Source organism: Nematolebias whitei, chromosome 19, assembly GCF_014905685.2.
Source record: "Nematolebias whitei isolate Nwh7 chromosome 19, NemWhi1, whole genome shotgun sequence".
Classification (NCBI taxonomy): Eukaryota; Metazoa; Chordata; class Actinopteri; order Cyprinodontiformes; family Rivulidae; genus Nematolebias; species Nematolebias whitei.
In genome coordinates, this window is record NC_056516.1 from 32,272,267 (window position 1) to 32,292,126 (window position 19,860).

The 19,860-nt window shown below is 38.1% G+C and overlaps 1 protein-coding gene across 1 annotated transcript in view; it reads right to left on the reverse strand.

The window, feature by feature from the left end:
- Window positions 1–816: 816 nt before the first annotated feature.
- The window catches only part of npr1a (natriuretic peptide receptor 1a), a 44,583-nt gene continuing 25,539 nt past the window's right edge, over window positions 817–19,860 (reverse strand). Inside the window, exons 4-18 of the mRNA XM_037693004.1 lie at window positions 19,436–19,520; window positions 15,126–15,246; window positions 14,512–14,586; window positions 14,338–14,415; window positions 14,123–14,227; window positions 10,199–10,270; window positions 8,919–9,078; window positions 8,666–8,821; window positions 6,456–6,624; window positions 4,813–4,959; window positions 4,576–4,699; window positions 3,312–3,380; window positions 3,023–3,197; window positions 2,848–2,946; window positions 817–985 (exon numbers count right to left, since the gene is read on the reverse strand). Coding sequence (XP_037548932.1) covers window positions 840–985; window positions 2,848–2,946; window positions 3,023–3,197; window positions 3,312–3,380; window positions 4,576–4,699; window positions 4,813–4,959; window positions 6,456–6,624; window positions 8,666–8,821; window positions 8,919–9,078; window positions 10,199–10,270; window positions 14,123–14,227; window positions 14,338–14,415; window positions 14,512–14,586; window positions 15,126–15,246; window positions 19,436–19,520 — 1,781 coding nt within the window. The 3' untranslated portion in view covers window positions 817–839. The remainder of the gene's footprint in view (window positions 986–2,847; window positions 2,947–3,022; window positions 3,198–3,311; window positions 3,381–4,575; window positions 4,700–4,812; window positions 4,960–6,455; window positions 6,625–8,665; window positions 8,822–8,918; window positions 9,079–10,198; window positions 10,271–14,122; window positions 14,228–14,337; window positions 14,416–14,511; window positions 14,587–15,125; window positions 15,247–19,435; window positions 19,521–19,860) is intronic.

Consider the following 19,860-nt stretch of genomic DNA (forward strand, 5'->3'; position numbering starts at 1 on the left):
GCTGCTGATTTCTTGTCTTCAAGATGCTGTATCTATACCCACCTGCTCACAACAGACTCGTGATCAGGCTGCTCTTTAATATACTGTATTATTTTACATTATTATCGTTTAGTGTATATCTTAGATCCTTGTACAGTATAGTTTCTTTTTATACTTTTGAAGTAATTTCGTTCCACCTCATGTGATGCGAATGACAAAGAGCCTTGAAGCTTTTCCGGGGAGTCGAGCCATCGACCTCTAGCATCAGCGCCACCTCTTCTACTCCATGTAAACACGTGTTCAAAAAAATGTTTTTGATGAAATTTAAAAAATATATACTGCATATGGAAATTGGTTAAACAAAATTAAAATGTTTAATTTACGTGATGCAGAATGACTCATTCATTATTCCAACTTTAATAGCTGGATTCATCTTAAACGTGAACTTCAAACTTAGCTGTGAAACTCTGCTGTTTCCATTACTTTATACTACTACTTCACTTTTATACTACCATAGATAGTCTTTTTAAATATGACTGATAAATACAAGAAATGCCCAGATGACCCCCAGTATTTTTTTTTTTTAACAAAACAACAACACAAAGTAACAATACACATTTTATTTTGTATTTACACAACTTTCTTTCAGATGACTTATTTTACAGTGAAACATTCTTTATGTCTGTATCTTTTTCTCTACAGTTTTTCTCCGGTGACACCAGTTCGGTCTCTGATTTGTGACTTTAAACGCTGATACGAGTGACCATCCAGTCAGAGACAAAAGGACAGTTTGGACTATAATCCATCAGACAGGGTCATCCCGGCAGAAGTCCTCTCTGTCAGTCTCCCTCGGGTCTTTGTCAGTTTTTTTCATCTTCTCCTAGCAGCCAGTATGTCCTCATACGTCCTTTGCCTTTGACTTCAATTTCTCCTCTGAGTTGTAGCTGGAAGTATCCAAACTCCTGCAAGACTTGTCGAGTTGCCTCCGACACGTGAATCTTCAAGGCTGAGGGGATATAGAATTCCCAGTCACATTATGTTAGATATGACATCGAATGATGCAAAGGAGATGATTTCACCATTAACTAATTCAATTTTTCTTTTTGCATGACTTCAACTCTCCATTTTGCAGCTTAGCCTCTCCCACCAGAAACATAAATAAAGGAGGAAGAACAATATTGTGATTAATATTTAGTTTCTTTTGCATTTTATTTTATTTATTGTTATACAGAGTGAGTACTGTATTTTTCGGACTATAAGGCACACTTAAAATCCTTTAATTTTCTCAAAAATTGACGGTGAGCCTTATAATTCAGAGCACCTTATGTATTAATTCTGGTTGTGCTTACTGACCTCGAACCGATTTTATGTGGTACACGACGCTCAAAAATCTGTCAAAATGTTTTAGTTTCGCTTAATGCACCTTATTTTTTTTCATTCAGCCTTTATTTCTATAACCTATATTTTTATTTATAATATATTATTTTATAACCTTTATTTCTATAACCTATATTTAATCAGATCTCTCTTGTAAATGAGTCCTTGAGGCTCAATGGGATTAACTTGTCTACATAAAGGTTGAATGAATGAATGAAAATTTAGACAGATACATCACACTGAGCCTCGAAGACTCATTTACAAGTGAGATCAGACAAAAAGTACTGAAACTGGACACAGGACTATAATCTGGTGCGCCTTATAGTCCAAGAAATACAGTATTATGAACCCTTTTTGATTTTGTCATGAGCATCTAAGGAGTTCTGAAAAAAAAAATGCAAGTCTGAACAAAACGACATAAATAATAATTATTTTAAAAAAAAACATACAAATGTGCAGTTTTTTGTCTAAAGTTTACTCCAGTAGATTAGCTCATAAACTTGAGGGCTGCCAAACTGAGTACAATGTGGAAAGAAATGAGCAGCAAATTAATGTGCACGGCCAATAATACAGTTTTGCACGTCCTTCACCTAAAAACAAGCTTTGATTTTTAGAAATTAGCCACGCAGTATGTGCTGCACAGATTGTTGGTCACTTGGTCATAAGCACTGAAACTTCAGTGAGATTGCAGCTGAAATTAATTTTTAAAGTACCGTACTTGCCGCCGTACACGTCGCACCGCCGTATAAGTCGCATCAGTTCAAATATGTCTAATAAAGTGAAAAAACCATAAATAAGTCGCTTCGTCATAGTAGTTGCGTCTATTATGCGTCACCACTGACCACCTGGAAACGTGGGCCGGTGTTGTGCCAAAAATCGATTGGCTGCCAAATGGCGGTCGCGGAAGCGTGCACGGGAGGACTTTAACAAGAATTTAACAAGATTAACACTTAAAAACAATTATTTGTTTGCTCACAATTATAGTAAAGTTGTGTCTCAGTTGAACTTTTCCTTAATAAATGCGCTAAATTGGTCAAATCAGCTGCATTTCAAAAATAGATTAACAGAAGTGGAACGCGCAGAGGGAGGACTCATTGTGCATTTTGTCGAAATTTAACAAAATAACCTAAAAACAATTGTTTGTTTGCTCGACATTATAGTAAAGGTGTGTCTCCGATTAACTTTTCCTTAATAAATGCACTTTAATGGTCAAATCAGCTGCATTTCGCCTGCATTTTATTTTATTTATTGCAGCAGTGCGTAACCCTTACTGCTACATTTTGATGATACAACACAGTCTACTTAATTTTTAAACATACAAAATTTGCATTTCCTCAATTTTATTTAATGAAGATGCTCTAAATCTGAAGATTTGTTGAAATAATCCTGTGGGTTTAAAACTTGCAAGGAAAGTATTTCTGCGTGAGGTCGTGTTGATGTGAGGACCTGTGCTTTAATCATGTGTGTGTTCCTGCAGGATCTTGGTCTCACCCTCTCCCGTGGACTCCATGCGTGACGCAGTGTTGACCGTGTCGCCAAACAAACAGTACCTGGGCATCTTTAACCCGACCACGCCAGCACACACAGGGCCTGAACACAAACGCATCAACACATTTTTATTAAGTCTGCAGTTATATTTCTGTGTCGTTTAGTGTTATTGTTGTACCGCTGTGAATGCCGATGCGAAGCCGGAGCTGCTGATTGGGTCTGTGTCGAATCTTGAAGTTCTTGACAGCGTCCAGCAAGGCGAGAGACATCCGCGTCACCTCCCGACCGTGCAGTTTATCGTTCCTGACCGGCAGGCCTGACACCACCATATAAGCATCTCCAATAGTCTCCACCTGACGGGACATCATGCACAAAACCTTAAACTGCTCTGATCCAGACTAGCTGGAAACTGTTAGCAAAGTTTATCATAGTTGATGAGCAGAATGAATAGTTTTTTATTATTTTACCTTGTAAACATCAAAGTTGTCGATGATGGCATCAAAGCAGGTGTAGAGATCATTTAATAAAGTCACAACCTGCAAACAGATAAATAGTTGACTCTTTAATGAGAAAAGATACAGCATACATATCATTTGACTCATGCTAACAGATTTACAAAATCGAAGCACAAACTTGGGCTTGTTTCAGTTTTTTTATCAAAATTTCATCAAACAGGATTACTTGTCTGGAAAAACATTGTTCACGAGCTGTTCTCATTAGAGAATTATATCTGAAATGTCTATTTTGCACTCTTATAAAAAGAGTCATTTCTAGCCTCTACTAAATATATATCCTACTATCACCTTCAAAAATGGATTTCATTAGAATTAAGTTTTTTCAACCAAAACGCCTACATTTCATTCAACCATTATTTATACTGGTTAGTCTCATTGAGTCACAAGGACTCATTTTCAAGAGATCTGTTTAAAACAAAACTACAGATAAAGTATACACAGGCCAAAAGCAATGTGTTCAACACAGTGGTACTTCTTCCAGTTATTTCACTGTCAATAATGGTGTACCACAAGGCTCAGTCTTGGGACCCACTCTTTTTACAATCTACATACTGTATGTAACGTAGGTCAGAACATTCCTGACGCATCCTTGCATTTCTGTGTCAACGATACAGTTGTTTATTGTCATGCTAAAACGAAAATGTAAGGACTTGTTCTAGGTTAGTACCGTATTGCTGCACAGGGTGATAAATGTCAATAATTTGGTTGCACTTTTTATTCCTGGCAGCCTATTAGGGTTGTTTGTAGTAGTTTCCATGAAACTTCACTGATATCAACATAATTTAGTCTTTTGTGCTTTGGGCACAGATCTGCAGCAAAGATGATGACACGTTAAGCCAAACTTGGACACGCGTGCACCATTTGATCAATACTAAACCCTGCCTCTGTGACAAGAGTCTTGTCTGCTTTCTGATCTGGTTATAATCTAAAGTTTCTGTCCTGGAGCTGACCTTTGATAAAGAAGAGTCAAAATGTGGGGCATCATCTCAATCGAGGACGAGGGATAAAAATGATGCAGAGCCGCAGAAAGTAGGCCGTCTGATCATCATTCATTCTGAAGGTTGACTGAAGATGGAAGTGATGGCTTCCACCACTAGATGGCAGCCTGGTACTTTCAGGTTATTGAACCATATACTTAAGTTTTTGATTCTGCCTTTCAAAAATCTTGATCTTATTCCTGAATTTAACCCTTGAGTTCTGTTGAGGTTTCACCAACCTGCAGCGGCGTGCTCTCTGCAGACAGTGCGGTGAAGCCGACGATGTCGCTGAAGTAGATTGTGACCGAGTCGAACGCTTCGGCCTGAACTGTCTCCCCTCGTTTCAGCTGCTCGGCTACAGAGCTGACACACAAACAGAACCAAACACTGAAAACTGTGATCATATTTAATATTCCTGTACACCTACTAAGGAAGCAGCTGTAGTAATTTATTCAGAATACTACGAGTATAGTTACTGTGGTAGAATCTGGTAGAGCAGGGCCTCCGCCTTGCGTTTCTCCTCATTATAAGCTTGAGTTCGTTCCTCCACCAGCTCCTCCAAGTTGTTGGCGTACTGCTCCATACGAGACAGCAGGTTGTCCAGGATGTTGGACCCATAACCTCTGAAGACACACAGAACCAAAGCCACACAGTAAGCTCAACAGCTAAAAGCAGTCACTTAAAGCTTTGTAGAATATGTCCAAATGACGACTAATTGAGCAACTCTTTCTAAAGAAAGATTTTTGATTCCTGTAATATTTGTGAAAATGATATTACCATTTAATTGTGAGAATGCTGATTCAGCATTAACATTATTTTCCTGCTATTTTTTTTATTTTATTGTTTTTTGCCATCTCCCCATTTCTGCAAACTTTGTGTTATTGTAGTTTGTGTTTTATATTTTAAAAAATCGGCTTCAGGAGACTTTTGTATTATTTTAGAACTTTTATTCTTGTCAAAAACATTTAACTTTACAGACAACTATTTTCCTCACAGAAGTACCAAGATTAAAAATAGTTGTTTTTTAATCTTATTCAGCATATCTGCTCCATTTTTGTTTTCTTATGCTACTTTTACATTTTTGATATTCTCCAATTTTTAACTTTTAGGTAGCTTTTTGCTACTTTTCACTCTTAACTAGCTTTTTCCTATTTTGAGCTTTTAGCTAGCCTTTTGTCTGCCTTTGCTATTAACTAACCTATTCAGCTAGTCTTTTGTTTCCTTTAGCTTTCAGCTAGCCTTTCGCTACTTTCAGCTTTTGGCAAGTGTTTTACTACTTTTCCTTTTTAGCTGGTATTTTGCTCCTTTTAGCTTTTAGCTAGTGTTCCGTTTTTTTAAGCTTCAACAACACAATTTGAGCTTCTTCAGCAAATTTCAGTAGTTAAATAGCACTTACAGAAAATGTTAATTGTCTGGACGGTTTCTTTTTTAGCGGAGAGGTTTCATCCTTCATCCAAAGGACTTCATCAGTCTGAGGAGCCACACACAAACTAATTCCCACAACCAGCACACTCCCATAGTGGGGGAGTTTGCTGGTGATAAGATGGTTTAAAATGGTTAACCATAATATGTATTTTTTTCCACTATGGGGTTGTGCTGATTGTGGGAATCAGTTTGTTTGTGACTCCTCGGACTGACGAAGTCCTTTGGATGAAGGATGAAATGCCTCAGATAAAAAAGAAACTTTCCAGATGACCTGACTGAACATTGATAATTTCTCTACTTCATGCAGCATCTATTTTAATTTAAATATCTATTTAATTTTAGTATTAATGTTGTTTTCTGCTTGAGCTACAGAGCGTAACATTTATTTTTTACAGCAGACACAAACTAAGAGGAGCGGCTGAAAAACCGATTGAGATGTGTATTCTTCATATCAATAACAGTTTCAGAATTTATTCAGAAATTTTTCATTAGCTTTTAAATGTTTCAAGCGACGTTGTGATTCTAAAAAAGAAGTAGGTACCTGATTATGCTCTGGTAATGATACATGTTAATAACTGCTGATTTTATAGTTTATGAAATTTCCAATTTTAAAGGTCTAGCATAGAAATCCCATTTTATAATTCAAATGTATTTATATTAATGGTGTTGAATATGTCATAATGGCGCCGTGCACCTGTGCTGCTTCCTCAGCAGGATCTTAATGGTGTGGAAGTCGGGTCTCTCGCTCGGTTCTTCGCTCCAGCAGCGCTGCATCAGGACTCCCAGCTCCTCGCTGTGACTGTGGAAGCAGAGGGAGGGGCGGAGGGGGGGCAGGTCACCATGACCCACCGCCTGGATGATCTCTGAGAGGGGTTGGACACAGAGAGGACATGTTAAAATGAGCTCTGTCGGAGCTGTTCTAGCTGTTTGTTGAGTAACACCCCTGGAGGCCCGACTGGAACCAACCTCACCTGTCACCTGAGTTCACGTGTCCCCTAACGGCTCTATGATCTGTCCATCTGAGAGAGTCGAACACAAAAAGATGTGCTAAACTAAAGCTAAGGCAGCTTTTTGCCTCTGAAGCAGTTTATTATTAGCTGACAGATGGTTCAGGGTAAATATTCAACCCTCTAGTTGCGTTGGAAAACCTGTTGATTATTTATCATCTGAAACAGAATCAGTCAGATGATTCTTCACTCCCGTTGTTGTTGCATCACACTAGATTTCATCATATACTCCACTTCACCAAAAGTCTGTCATCACTAAAAGCTGCAGTTTCACCAACATAATTACATTTTTTTATATATTTTAAGCAATACTGACAACAGTACTGTTTTAATATTTATTGTCACGTGCACTTACTGCTTTTACTATTAAGTTTTGGACGAGGCATTGTGAGCTACCCAAATAAACAACGGGAAGCACGCACGTCATCAAACAGCAGGAACTCTTCTTCAAATTGCACTTGAGTTTTGTTTTTTTTGTAGCTGCTAGAACTTTTCACTCTAAAATCCAGATTAAGGTTTAACCTTTTGCATTTTGTTCAAAGCTTATTTGAAGATTATTATCTAGACCAGAGGTCATGCGAGCTTTACGAACAAAAGAGCCATTTCTGCCCCTTCGTTCACTAAATGAAACGTGTCCTGTTATAACTGTGATTCTCAACTGGTGGCCCGTGGACCACTTTAAGTTTGTTGGAGGGTGCTTTTCTGGCCAGGTTGACATTATAAAACCAAAAATACCTAATGATTTTTAACACATTGATATGTTTACATTTTAAGACAAAATAAAAGACAAGATTTTTGTAAAGATAGAAAAATAATATGTTCTTGCCCGTTTAAATAAAAACGAAAACAATGAACTATGCAGGTCTATGTGATTTTTTTTTAATTGTCGGAAAATTAATTATCCTACATTGAAGAAATAAAGCATAAAATGAAAGTATGTTTTACTCCTATTAGTTTTAGTATTCACATATTTGCAAAGGAAATTACAGAAAAACGGTTAAAACTAGCCATTTTTGTTCTTATAAGGTCCAATAAAATTCAGTTTAAAGTTAGTTTTGATCAAAGCTTGAAAGAGCCGCTGCAGAGGGACTAAAGAGCCACATGTGGCTCTAGAGCCGCAGGTTGCAGACCCCAGATCTAGACTTTTATCAGATGTTATTTGTTGAATTAGTTGTGTGTCTAAAGTGATTATTTTAAACATTAGCGTTTAAAAATGAAGGAAACGCCAAAAAAATTGTTTAACTGCTAATTGAAGCCGTCTACTATTTGACATAATCTGAACACACACAATGTCCAGTGGAGGGTCCCTCCCTCCCTCCCTCCCTCCCTCCCTCCCTCCCATCCATCCATCCATCCATCCATCCATCCATCCATCCATCCATCCATCCATCCATCCATCCATCCATCCATCCATCCATCCATCTTCAATTCCAGTTATCAGTTCCGTTTGGAGATAATTTATATTTTTTATATTTGCTGTATTTAAGTAGATTCCAAACTTACAAGTATCAGCTTAGTGATGTTCAATAATAAGAGTTAAAGCTGCTAAAATAAGCTTGACAACTGAATTGCTTAAGAACGTTTACAAATTGAAAGTAACATTAAACGGGACAAAAAAGAAACTACAAAGCAGAACGAATCGAGTCGGATCCACAAAGTTGAAAAGTGAGTGCTCTCCGTTTTCATCGCTGACCAGAGAGCAACGTGTTCGTTTCAGGAGTTCAGATAATCCGTGACACACGGAGAGCTCCTGAACGCACCACTGATGAGTTAATGATGTGTTGAAGGCGACGGGTCGTCCGGCTGCCACACAGGAATGCAAATAATACGACGCGTTCATCAACATGTGCGTTTCAGCCCAGATAAGAGGTTTGGATATCAGGTTGTGTTCACTGACCTTTAGGAGTGAGGGATTGTGAATCGATGAAGAATACTCCTTTCAGCAGAGCCACCTCCTGCAGGATTAGACCAAAGCTGTAAACATCCCCCTTCTGGGTCCCGCAGAGAGGAGGGTACTCTGACCTCAGGAGCTCTGGAGCTGTCCAAAGCTTTCCTGCCAAGTGATTAACACATAATAAATCATCTCCTTTTCCCATACTGTGTGAATGTACCATGCAGGTTGAGTAACACTAAAAGTGTGTGTGTCGTACGTGCGTAGTAAGCGTGCGTGTCGTCTGGGCAGCTGCTGGTCCGCAGACTCTGCAGCCCATAATCTGTGATCTTCAGAACAAATCGGCTGTCCACCACACAGTTGGATGACTTCAGGTTACCGTGAGACACAATGACACTGTTGTGGAGGAACGCCATCCCCTAAAGAAAAAACAGACAAATAAAGATAACATCTGAACGAGTTTGGTGAAAAAATACTGTATTTTTCAGACTATAAGGCGCACCGGATTATAAGGTGCATTAAGTGAAACAAAACAGCCGGATAAGTCAAACTTTATTCAACTTATTCACAATAACCACATAAAATCGGTTCGAGGTCAGTAAGCACAACCAGAATTAATACATAGGGCGTGCCAGATTATAAGGCTCGTTATCGATTTTTGAGAAAATTAAAGTGCGCCTTATAGTCTGAAAAATATGGTACACAGATATGGAGACCTTTAAGAAAAAGTCTCCGCTCAAAGATGAACGACGATGGTTTGTCCTTTGTCTGTTACCAAAATATCTCATTAACCACCAGATGGATTTTAATGAAACTTGAAGGAAGTCATCACTGGATATACATCTACAACCGTTTAACTTTTGGAGTTAGCCCAATTCAAGATGGCCGCCACAGCCCATTCAATATAAAAACACAAAGATGACTAGAACTCAGTTCATTTTACAGATACTGACCTAAGGTTTGGTGAGGTAGTAGCTACACATATTCTAAACACTAACTGATCGTGCAAGATCCACACTTACAATTTTGCCATCCACTGTTTACAGCCAGTTCTGTCCATCTGTTAGCAACAAATCTGATAAACCACTGGGCAGATTTTCATGAAACTTTCAGGAAATAAACATTTGACACATCTCTTCGACTGATAAACATTTAGAGCGTACCAAATGTAAGATGCCTACCACAATTTATAAACACTAGCCAACACAAAAAAGGCTACAGCTCAGCCAGTTTTACAAATATAGAGCTAGAATCTAACGTGTTAGTAATTGAGTGATTTACAACACATAATCTGAGTCTGACATCTTGCAATATTGCCTGAAATATTTCACTCCTCTAAGGAATGCTATAGGCTTTCAACTTTACTTATTGTATAGGTATGTGCTGATGCAGTAAGAAGATTAACAGCCACAACAGCATCAAAAGACAAATTAGAAACCCACAGTAACTCTGAAACAAGAAAATACTTGAAACTTTGTCCATTGTGTTTGATTGACAGGTGCTGCCATTAGTGCCCCACATTATGCTCCATCAACCAACCTTGACAATGTCAGTAATGAGAGAGTATCTGAACATCCAGTCCAGGGTGATGCCGTCACTCTCCATCAGATCCTGCAGAATAAACACATACAAGTTGGTCAGACGTTACACGGAGGTGTGTTACCGTACTATGCAGCGGTGTTGGCTGCATTTTTGTAGTGGGTGTACTGTGCTTAGAAACCAAAGTACGCTGGTTAGTACAATGTAATCGTCAATTTATTTTGATTTTTAAGCATATTGAACATTTCCAAATTTCTCTGATGCTTATATTTGAATAAATGAACAACAAACTTTGTACAACTGTTGGCTTTGTGTTAAAAATATGTTATAGAATTTATAAAACCGTATCAAAGCAAAGCGCTGCATAACAATAGATTGTTACGGAAGCGTTTAACTGCTGTTTAACGTATTAATGACACGTGCCTAATGATATTTCATGTATGATTGGGCACTTTTAAGTGATTATACTGAAATTCTTAAGCTTTTCTAGTGGGTATACTCCGTATATCAGAGTATCACGTAGACTACACCACTGGTACTAACAAGTCATTCTCCGGAGGTGATGCCATGAAGTTAAACAAGCACGCCCACAAGGAGGCAGTGACATCAATGTTATATTTGGCTGGAATTTTTGTTTTACTGAAATCCAAGTGAGGGGTTGAAAAAAAAATTCAAATGCAATGTAAAAGTCTTGAAATTCTTTAAAGGCAAGGAAATGTTGCACAAGCAGCCATGTTTTCCTGCAAACAGAGATGGTTTGGAGATGAAGTATGGTGTTAATTGCATGCGAGCAGGGACTTCATGAGTTTTAACAATGAAAAATACAAGTATTTAAATTAAATAGTGGATGTTTTTGATGAATGATAGTAATAAACCTTTATAGATATACAGTATTTCCCAAGACTCTGAACTTTCTGACCTAAAATCGATTCCACCCTGAATCTCCCTTTGTCAAACGAAGACCTGTCTGTGAGAAAATGTTTCTATCCGGAGCACACGTTTGACTCTTGACATCTGTACGAGCTTTTTGTTAGTGCATGCTGAAAACGATGCCCGTTTCCCTTCTGCCTCTGCAGGTGACGCTCGTCATCTGTACAAACGTAATCTCCTTCAGAGCTGAAAACATCTCCATCCTCGCACGGCAGAAAATAACTCATTCTGCTCTTCGATTCTGCGGTCATCTGGCAACAACCCAAACCCCACGCAGCCCACATCAGCCCAATGCAGAATGACTTATCTCCTCTCGTTGCTAGGTTACCCCACCAGACGGTTGCTAGGCTACAGAGCTGGATAACAGAGATGCTGGAGAACATAGAGTCTGAGGAAGTTTTACTTCTGCAGCGTGCTTGGATTTTATAGTTAGGGTACAGTTTAGCGTGTTTAGTTTAGTCTGTTTTAGTGCGTTTGACTCAAAACAATGAGGTGGTTTTTGAACACGAGGAGGATAGAGCTGCGGAGTCAGAACCTCTCAGAGGAGAGGATCACGAAGGCAGAGATGGAGGAGAAAAACAGAGTCCGAGTCAGACAGTGAGGGCTTTGCTGTTCAAGTGCATGATTTGTTTTAGAAGAGGAAAGACGAAGAGCGCACCGAGCCCACTCAGAGGACCACGCTGGCTGGGCCAACAGAACCAACCTTGTTTTAAGTGTTTTTTCTATGACCCAGTATAGACAATCTGCAGTACCACCAACAAGAAGGCAGCAAAATATTTTTAAAAATCTGCAAAAAAAAAAATCAACAAAACTGACAAACATGGACGATTTGTATAAAAGTTTTGGTCTCTTGATTTACATGTTGGTGTCCGGGCCATTCATCCAGGATCAGAAGCACATTTTGTCTGAGCCCCTTCCTGCCAAAATGATGACACAAGAAAGATCCAGATCCAGATTATAGAACATTCACCTGACTGATCCCGAGCAAGACGAAGAAAATGACCAAAAAAGGGGATGTGATGTGCCCCTCTGCCTTACAGAACCTGTTTTTATGATTTATGACATTTTATTGTAACAGAAAAGGTTTGTATTTCAATGGAAATAGTGTATATAACTTTATTAACTAAATTTGCACATATTTATGAATATTACTGTTAATATTTGCATTCGAAGTTGTAAAAAAAATTATGAATGTTTGTGGTTTTCACAGTAAAAAAAACAGTAATTTTTTCTACACAGATTATTATTATTGTTGTTGTTTTTTTGTTTGTTTTCTGGTGATTTTAAGTTTATTGTGTTGATGCAGTAGATTAAAAGTAAAGAATAACTTGAAATTTACACATGGGAGGTTGCGCAATGACACCAAACACAGCATGTTAAACAATTTTCAGGGTGAAGTATGAATGTAAAATCAAAAATGGTCCAAAAAAGTCAAATTTCACCATGTACTCCATCTTTCCATTTTCGCTATCTGTGGATGTACAGTAGTATACATCTCACTTCATTGTGAACAGATTGGTGCAGACATCTGTCATTTACCGCATAGATCCCCAGTCCAAGTTTGAGCCTCAGTATTTGCATTCACTCTGACTGATAATATTGAACACTACCATTTTCAGCCGCTAGATGGCAGTCCAGCAGTATGTCATGCCGTTGATCATGTAATAGGTAAAAGTGGCTATTAATGACACAATCGGCTTGCCATAGCCTGCCATCTTTGTCTGCCTGGAACAACCGTTAAATCGGCTTCATTTCACTGCGCTGCCTCGGCGAAATGCAGCTAATTTGACCGTCAAAGTGAATTTATTAAGTAAACGTTTAACTGAGACACACCTTTACTATAAAGTCGAGCAACCAAATAATTGTTTTTAGGTGGTAATCTTGTTAAATTTTGAAGAAATGGACAGCGAATCGTCCTCTGTGCATTAATGTTTCTGCATATCAGATTTTGAAAATGCAGCTGATTTGACCGTCAAAGTGCATTTATTAAGGTAAAGTTAAATTGAGATGCACTTTTGCTATAATTTCGAGCATATAAATAATTGTTTTTAAGTGTTAATCTTGTTAAACCCTTGTTAAAGTCCTCCCATGCACGCTCTCGCGGTCGCCATTTGGAAGTCAATCGATTTTTAGCACAACACCGGCCCACATTTCCAGGTTGTCAGCGGTGCGCATAATAGACACGACGTATACGGCAAAGCGACATATTTATGGATTTTTCCACTTTATTAGACATATTTGGACTGATGCAACTTATAGGGTGGAGCGACGTTAACGGTGGAAAATACGGTAGTTCAGTTTACCCCAGAAGATTTATGTGTTTCCCGGCCAGAGTCACTGCGGAGTCCCGCCTCTAATCTCTCATCCGACAAAATAATTTTAGTTTGGAAGTGAAAAACAAATACACACTTGAAAATTGAAATGTGCTCAAGTAAACATTTAGTACTAAAACATTGTTTCACATGCATGCAGGCTGCAGAATCAGAGCAGGACGTCATTAACTGGTGCACCTGCAGCTCGCTCGTATCTCTGGGTCAGTACAAGCGAAAAACAATTTAAAAATGGAAAAGATTATTATAATAAAACCTCCATGTCCGAAGACCGAGAGACACGAGTAAGTCTGACCAAAAACAAGGCCTTGTTTATTTATTGCCATAAACAGTCTGTGTGAACCAACATTTTCACTGCTATCGAGAAGGCTGCTTGAAATCTCACAATATTGGATGAGATCATAGTTTACAAAACAGCTGTATGATACGATCTCACTGTAAGATAATCTTAGTCTAAAGGCAGCAGGCGATATGAATTCATTCAAAGAATAACCAGACCTTTAATTAAAATGTTGTTTTGCTGTGAACAAACCTGGATTATTGGTTTATTTAAGGTGCTCTTGGTTTTGAGAGATACTGATAATTATTAAAGGAATATTCATGAATGACAGAGACACTGATATTTGTCAGATAGGTAACAAGTACTGTTGTGTTCATTGTGTACCTGAAGGCTCCCTCTGGGACAGTACTCCGTGATGATGCACATGTTTGGTGGGTCAAGGCAGGCACCGATGAAACGAGTCAGATGTTCGTTATGAACATCTCGCATCTGTAGAAACACAGAGATACAAACCACATCAAATCCGCTAACGTCTCACAGCCAGGACGACTTAACCTGAATTAAGATGCTCAAAAATCAACGTTTTCCAGAATTCTTACATGCTTCAGCTCAAACAAAACCTTCCTCGTCAGTTCAATGCGCTTTTTATTAATATACTTGATGGCTGCCAGATTGCCCTGAGGGAGAGAAAACAGTGCAAGGTTATCTCTTCACGCATCTTCCTTTGACAACACTGTCGGAATGATTTAACACAGTTGTTGTGGGTCAAACACCTTGTAGTATCCAGTTTTGGTGTAGATCTGAAAGTTTCCCTCCATTGTCATCAAAGAACCATAGTTGGATCCTTTCTGTGGACAAGCAAAGAGTTAGACATTGAGATTGAAATGGATGTTCACAGCAGAAGGACGCTTTAAGTTCAGTGACAGTACCGTATTTTTCGGACTATAAGGCGCATTAAGTGGAACAAAACAGTCAGATAAGTCAAACTTTACTCAACTCATTCACAATAACTCTCAACATTGTTCAGTTGTAACACATAAAACCAGTTCCAGGTCAGTAACACAACCAGAATTAATACAAAAGGCTCACTGTCGATTTTTGTGAAAATTACAGGATTTTAAATGCGCCTTATAGTCCGAAAAATACGGTAAATTTATTTTGACCTGAACACAAAAGTGATCCTGAGGGATTTAACTCCAATGGTTGTTGCTCAAAGTGTCTCATCATCCAAACAAGAAAAAAACTTCAACTTGTGCGTAACTTCTGACGCTTGCTAAAAGTTTTGCTTACACCAAATGAGGGAACACTGAAATATTATAGTGCAGGTGTGACAATCAGAAACCAGAACCAGGTTCAAGGTCTACGCTGAAATAATTCACGCTTTTACCAGAGACATGGTGAGCCGGCTGCAAGTTCTCCGCATGGTTTTCTCCAGGTTGCTCATCTGGATGTCCTCCCAGGAGACTCTCCACAGCTGGGCAGCCAGTTCACTCTCTAGCTTCAACTTCCTATTCAACAGACAGGAGGACAGGTGTGTGTGCGTGTGTTTGTAGAGTCGATAATTAGGTGTGTGTTAAAAATAAAGGAGGAAACATTGGGAGATGGGGACAGAGAGTTAAACAGTGAGACAGAGACGGAAGCGAAGGTTCTTAAAGAGACTCCGACTATCGGTCTGGTGAGAAATAAACTTTGTTTCTCTAATTCGAGGCCATTCAGAAGGCTATCTGCAATAGACAAGATGATATTTCACAAAATTCCACTTTAAAAAACCTAAACTAACATTTATTATGGGGGGGCACAAGTTTTGTGTATCTGAAAAGATGCATGAAAAGATTAGTTTTACTTTTCTGCATTAAAAGAGAAAACTTGAAGGTCTTTATAGGTTGCAAACATTATAAAAGTGTTAATCAGCCCTGTTTAATTTATAAATAAAGTTGGTTTTATCACTAAATACTCTGATGTAGTCCTTGAGGCTCAATGGGATTTACCTGTCTAAATAAAGGTTGAATGAAAAGTTGTCAGTTTTTAGTTGTTTAAAAAAAAAATCCACATACACCTAAAGTTTTTGCTCCGTATCTTTATTAATATTTAATATACAAAAACAGCAGGACATCAAAATACAAGGTTTGTTCATGTTTTCCTGTATAAAACGCCGCACCGTCTTTAGACTTCATCTATATCCAGCTCTCTGTAGTTAACTTAAATACCAGTAACTTTAGCTGATTTATGTTTACCACAAAACATCCACAGATTACAGCTATTTTTTTTAACATACGTTAATAAACATACAAGTCATCTGCTGTCATATTTCATTAATATCAAGGGTATTTAACCAGTATAATAATAACCTTTATCTTGTGTAATGTGCAAATAGTGAACAATATGTTTGTTCACCTAATTTTAATAAAGTAACAGAATAATTCACAATAATTTAACACATGCAAACGAGTTTATTACTGTTCAGTCTCCTAAACTTCTAAGAAAGTGAGGACGAAGCAGAAAACTGTCAGCGCCTTCTAAAATCTCTTTATGTTTTTAAATATTAACTCTCCACCCCCTCATTCTGGGCCTCGCTGTGATCTCCCTATTTATGACAGACAGAAGGAAGGAAATAAAGGAAGAGGATGTGTGAAAAAAAGAAGGGAGGGAAAGAGGGACAGGAGAAAGAAATACAAATAAAATGGAGAGAGAGAAAGAGGTGCTGTGAGAGTTCAAACTGCCACAAAACCGGGTGTGATCTTGTGCATCAATTTACTTTGTGTGTGTGAACCAAAGTAAACTTCTAAGCTGGAGATATGAAAAGTCGAGCAAAGACAACTTTTTTCTTAATCATCAAAGGATTGTCTGTGAACGTTCACATGCACAGAAGTGCAAATACGTGCGCGTTTCTGATTCGTTTCAGGAGCGAAAATGCAGGAAAACCATGCAAATCAGACTCTTTTCAAAAATTGCTCTGGAGTGCACGGTCAGCCGGGTGGTGGCGATAGAAACTAGTTTGCTTGGTCACTTTAACTCCGTAATGAAGCAGTTGTTCTAACAAGAACAACAAGTAGGAATTAATCTGAGTAATTTCAGTGTCTGGGGATATCTGGGACTTTGTAACCAGAGGTTAAAACAGCACTAAAGTGGATGGAGATGTAAAGGTCATGGATGTGTTTCATGTACTACTGTCAAATAAACCACATGTGTGCGTTAGAGTTGTTTTGTCTTGGCGAAGTGAAGTCTGAAGGAGCAGGCACACCTGAAACCTCAAGGCCCTAAGCTGGAAACAGATGTCTTGACCTTGCCTCTGTCTGATAAGTATTATAAAAAGACACTTCCTTATACTGCCTGTGGGCAGACTTTGTGATCCGGGCATGATGCAGCATCCTGATGGTTCTCAACACTGTTCATTTTGCAACATTAAACCTGGGCAAAAAAGATCTTCTCCTTTCCTGTGTGGCTAATTTATTTAATGAATAAATGATCAAAAACTGACTGAGAAGAGGGACTCTCCCATACAGTAGAAATAGGAAGAGGGTAAACTTTTCTTGTCATATTTTTTATATTTATACATTAATATTCATTTAAATATTTTGATTTCTATAGTAGTTTTTATTTATTTATTTATTTATTTTTAAATACAAGCGCAATAATAAAGCAGGGCATTTAAAACATTTGACAAGGCGCCATGCATCATTTAAGGTAGTATCGCTCTGGGCTGCAACTGTTGGCAAACAGCTTCAAGAGTGAACATTTAAAAAAAATCTGTGCCACAACACACGTGAGTATTTTTAACCCTTTTTTGATTTTGTAATGAGCATCTCAGGAGCTCTCCTCCAACAAAATGCAAGTCTGAACAAAACCACATAAATAATAATTATTAAAAAACGTCCAAATTTGTCTACTTCAATAGATTAGCTCATAAACTTGAGGGCTGCTGCCAAAGCGGGTACAATGTGGAAAGAAATGAGCAACGAATTAATGTGCACAGCCAATAATACAGTTTTGCACGTCCTTCATTTAAAAATATGCTTTAATTTTTAGAAATTAGCTACGCAGTATGTGCTGCATGAATTGTTGGTCACTTGGTCATAAGCACTGAAACTTCAGTGAGACTGCAGCTGAAAATTAGTTTTTATTTTTGCAGTACCGTACATGCAGCCGTACACGTCGCACCGTTGTATAAGTCGCATCAGTTCAAATATGTCTAATAAAGTGAAAAAAAAAACATAAATAGATCACTGTGACGTATATGTCACATCTGTTATGTGTCACCGTTGACCACCTGGAAACGTGGGCCGGTGTTGTGCCAAAAATCGATTGGCTGCCAAATGGCGGTCGCGGGAGCGTGCACGGGAGGACTTTAACAAGAATTTAACAAGCTTAACACTTAAAAACAATTATTTGTTTGCTCGAAATTATAGTAAAGGTGTGTCTCCGTTGAACTTTTCCTTAATAAATGCACTTTGACGGTCAAATCAGTTGCATTTTAAAAATCGATTCGCATAAGCGGGAGCGCGCAGAGGGAGAACTCGCTGTGCATTTTGTCAAAATTTAACAAGATAACCACCTAAAAACAATTATTTGTTTGCTCGACATTATAGTAAAGGTGTGTCTCAGTTGAACTTTTGCTTAAAAAATGCACTTTAATGGTCAAATCAGCTGCATTTCGCCTGGGTGACGCGCCGAAATGCAGCTGAGGAGTTCCGGAACAAGACTAATGTTGCTCAGTATGGCAAGCCAAGTCTCTCATTAATAGCCACTTTTACCTATTAATGAGACTTTTGGCTTGCCATATTAGTCGAGGGCCCTCTAGTGGCTGAAAATGGTAGTGTTCAATATTTTCCATGTCAGAATGAATGAAATCGTCAAATCTCAGCCAAAAATTGGATTATAAACATGGGGAAAAACGTATATTAGTTGCTTCGGTGTATAAGTCACATGGCGTTCAAATTTATACAAAAAGGTGCGACTTATACAGCGAAAAATACGATATATATAATTTTGAGTTGCAGCCCAGTTCGAAATTATCTTTAGTGCAAAAGCGCTTCACTTAAAAACACGTCAAATGAACCACATGGCAACTGCTTTAAATACCTTTTCATAACTTGCCTGCCATTCAGTATACAGTTTACAGTTTTCTTTTATATTGTTCACATTTGACATCCAAAACATAAATATTGCTATTAAACGTGTTGTACGGTTTATTAAACGTTACTGTCATGCTTCAAGACGAACGAACGCTTGCTCTGTGGTTTCCTAAAAGAGGGTTTTGCTTCATTCTGCTGATCTCAGCTGCAGCAGAAAGGGATGAGTTTGTCTTTCTGCTGACTCACCTTGTTCATTGTCATTTCTTATTCAGTCCGTTTCTGGGACATGATTTATTTCATTGCCTTTGATTTCTTGAAAATTTGTATTAGATTTAATTTATAATGTGAAATATATTTTAAACCAAACCTAATTAGGTACAAAAAAATTACAGACAATACTTTAAAAAAAAGCTAAATAATACACAGTTATTGTAGCACAACTGTTACTATTTACTTCTGATATTAAATCTGGTAAAATCTTATGAGTTTATTGCGTGTCAGCTGAAGTAAAATAAGGCAAAAGTCACTGAAATTGTTGCTGTTGTAACTTAAAGTCTTTAAAACATCTAAAATAGGTGTACATTTGTCAGTGGAAGCCTAAATTTTGCATGTGTGTATATCTCACCTGTAGATAAAGATGGTGATGGTGAGAATGATGACAAAGACAAAGCAGATCACCATGGCAACCATCTGATGCATTGTTACTGTACCTGTGTGGGCGAGAAGGGAAAGAAGCAACCATCAGACTTCAGGTCTGTGCACGGAGACGATTCTGTGTGCAGCAAACCACAATTTGCCAGAAGACGTGTTTGATGGTTTTTAGTGGTTTCCAACGCCGTGTCTTTAAATTTATTGTATTTGTGCAAGATGATCGGAATCAGAATGCCTTTATTGTCATTATACACAAGTACAATGAGATTAGGATGCGTATATATATACCACTGTACAAAATGTTTGATGGTCAGACCTAAAAAAACAAAACTATCAAATGAAAAATATCTATAAAAAAAAACACCATATATATATTTAAGAAACTTCAAGTTGTCTGAA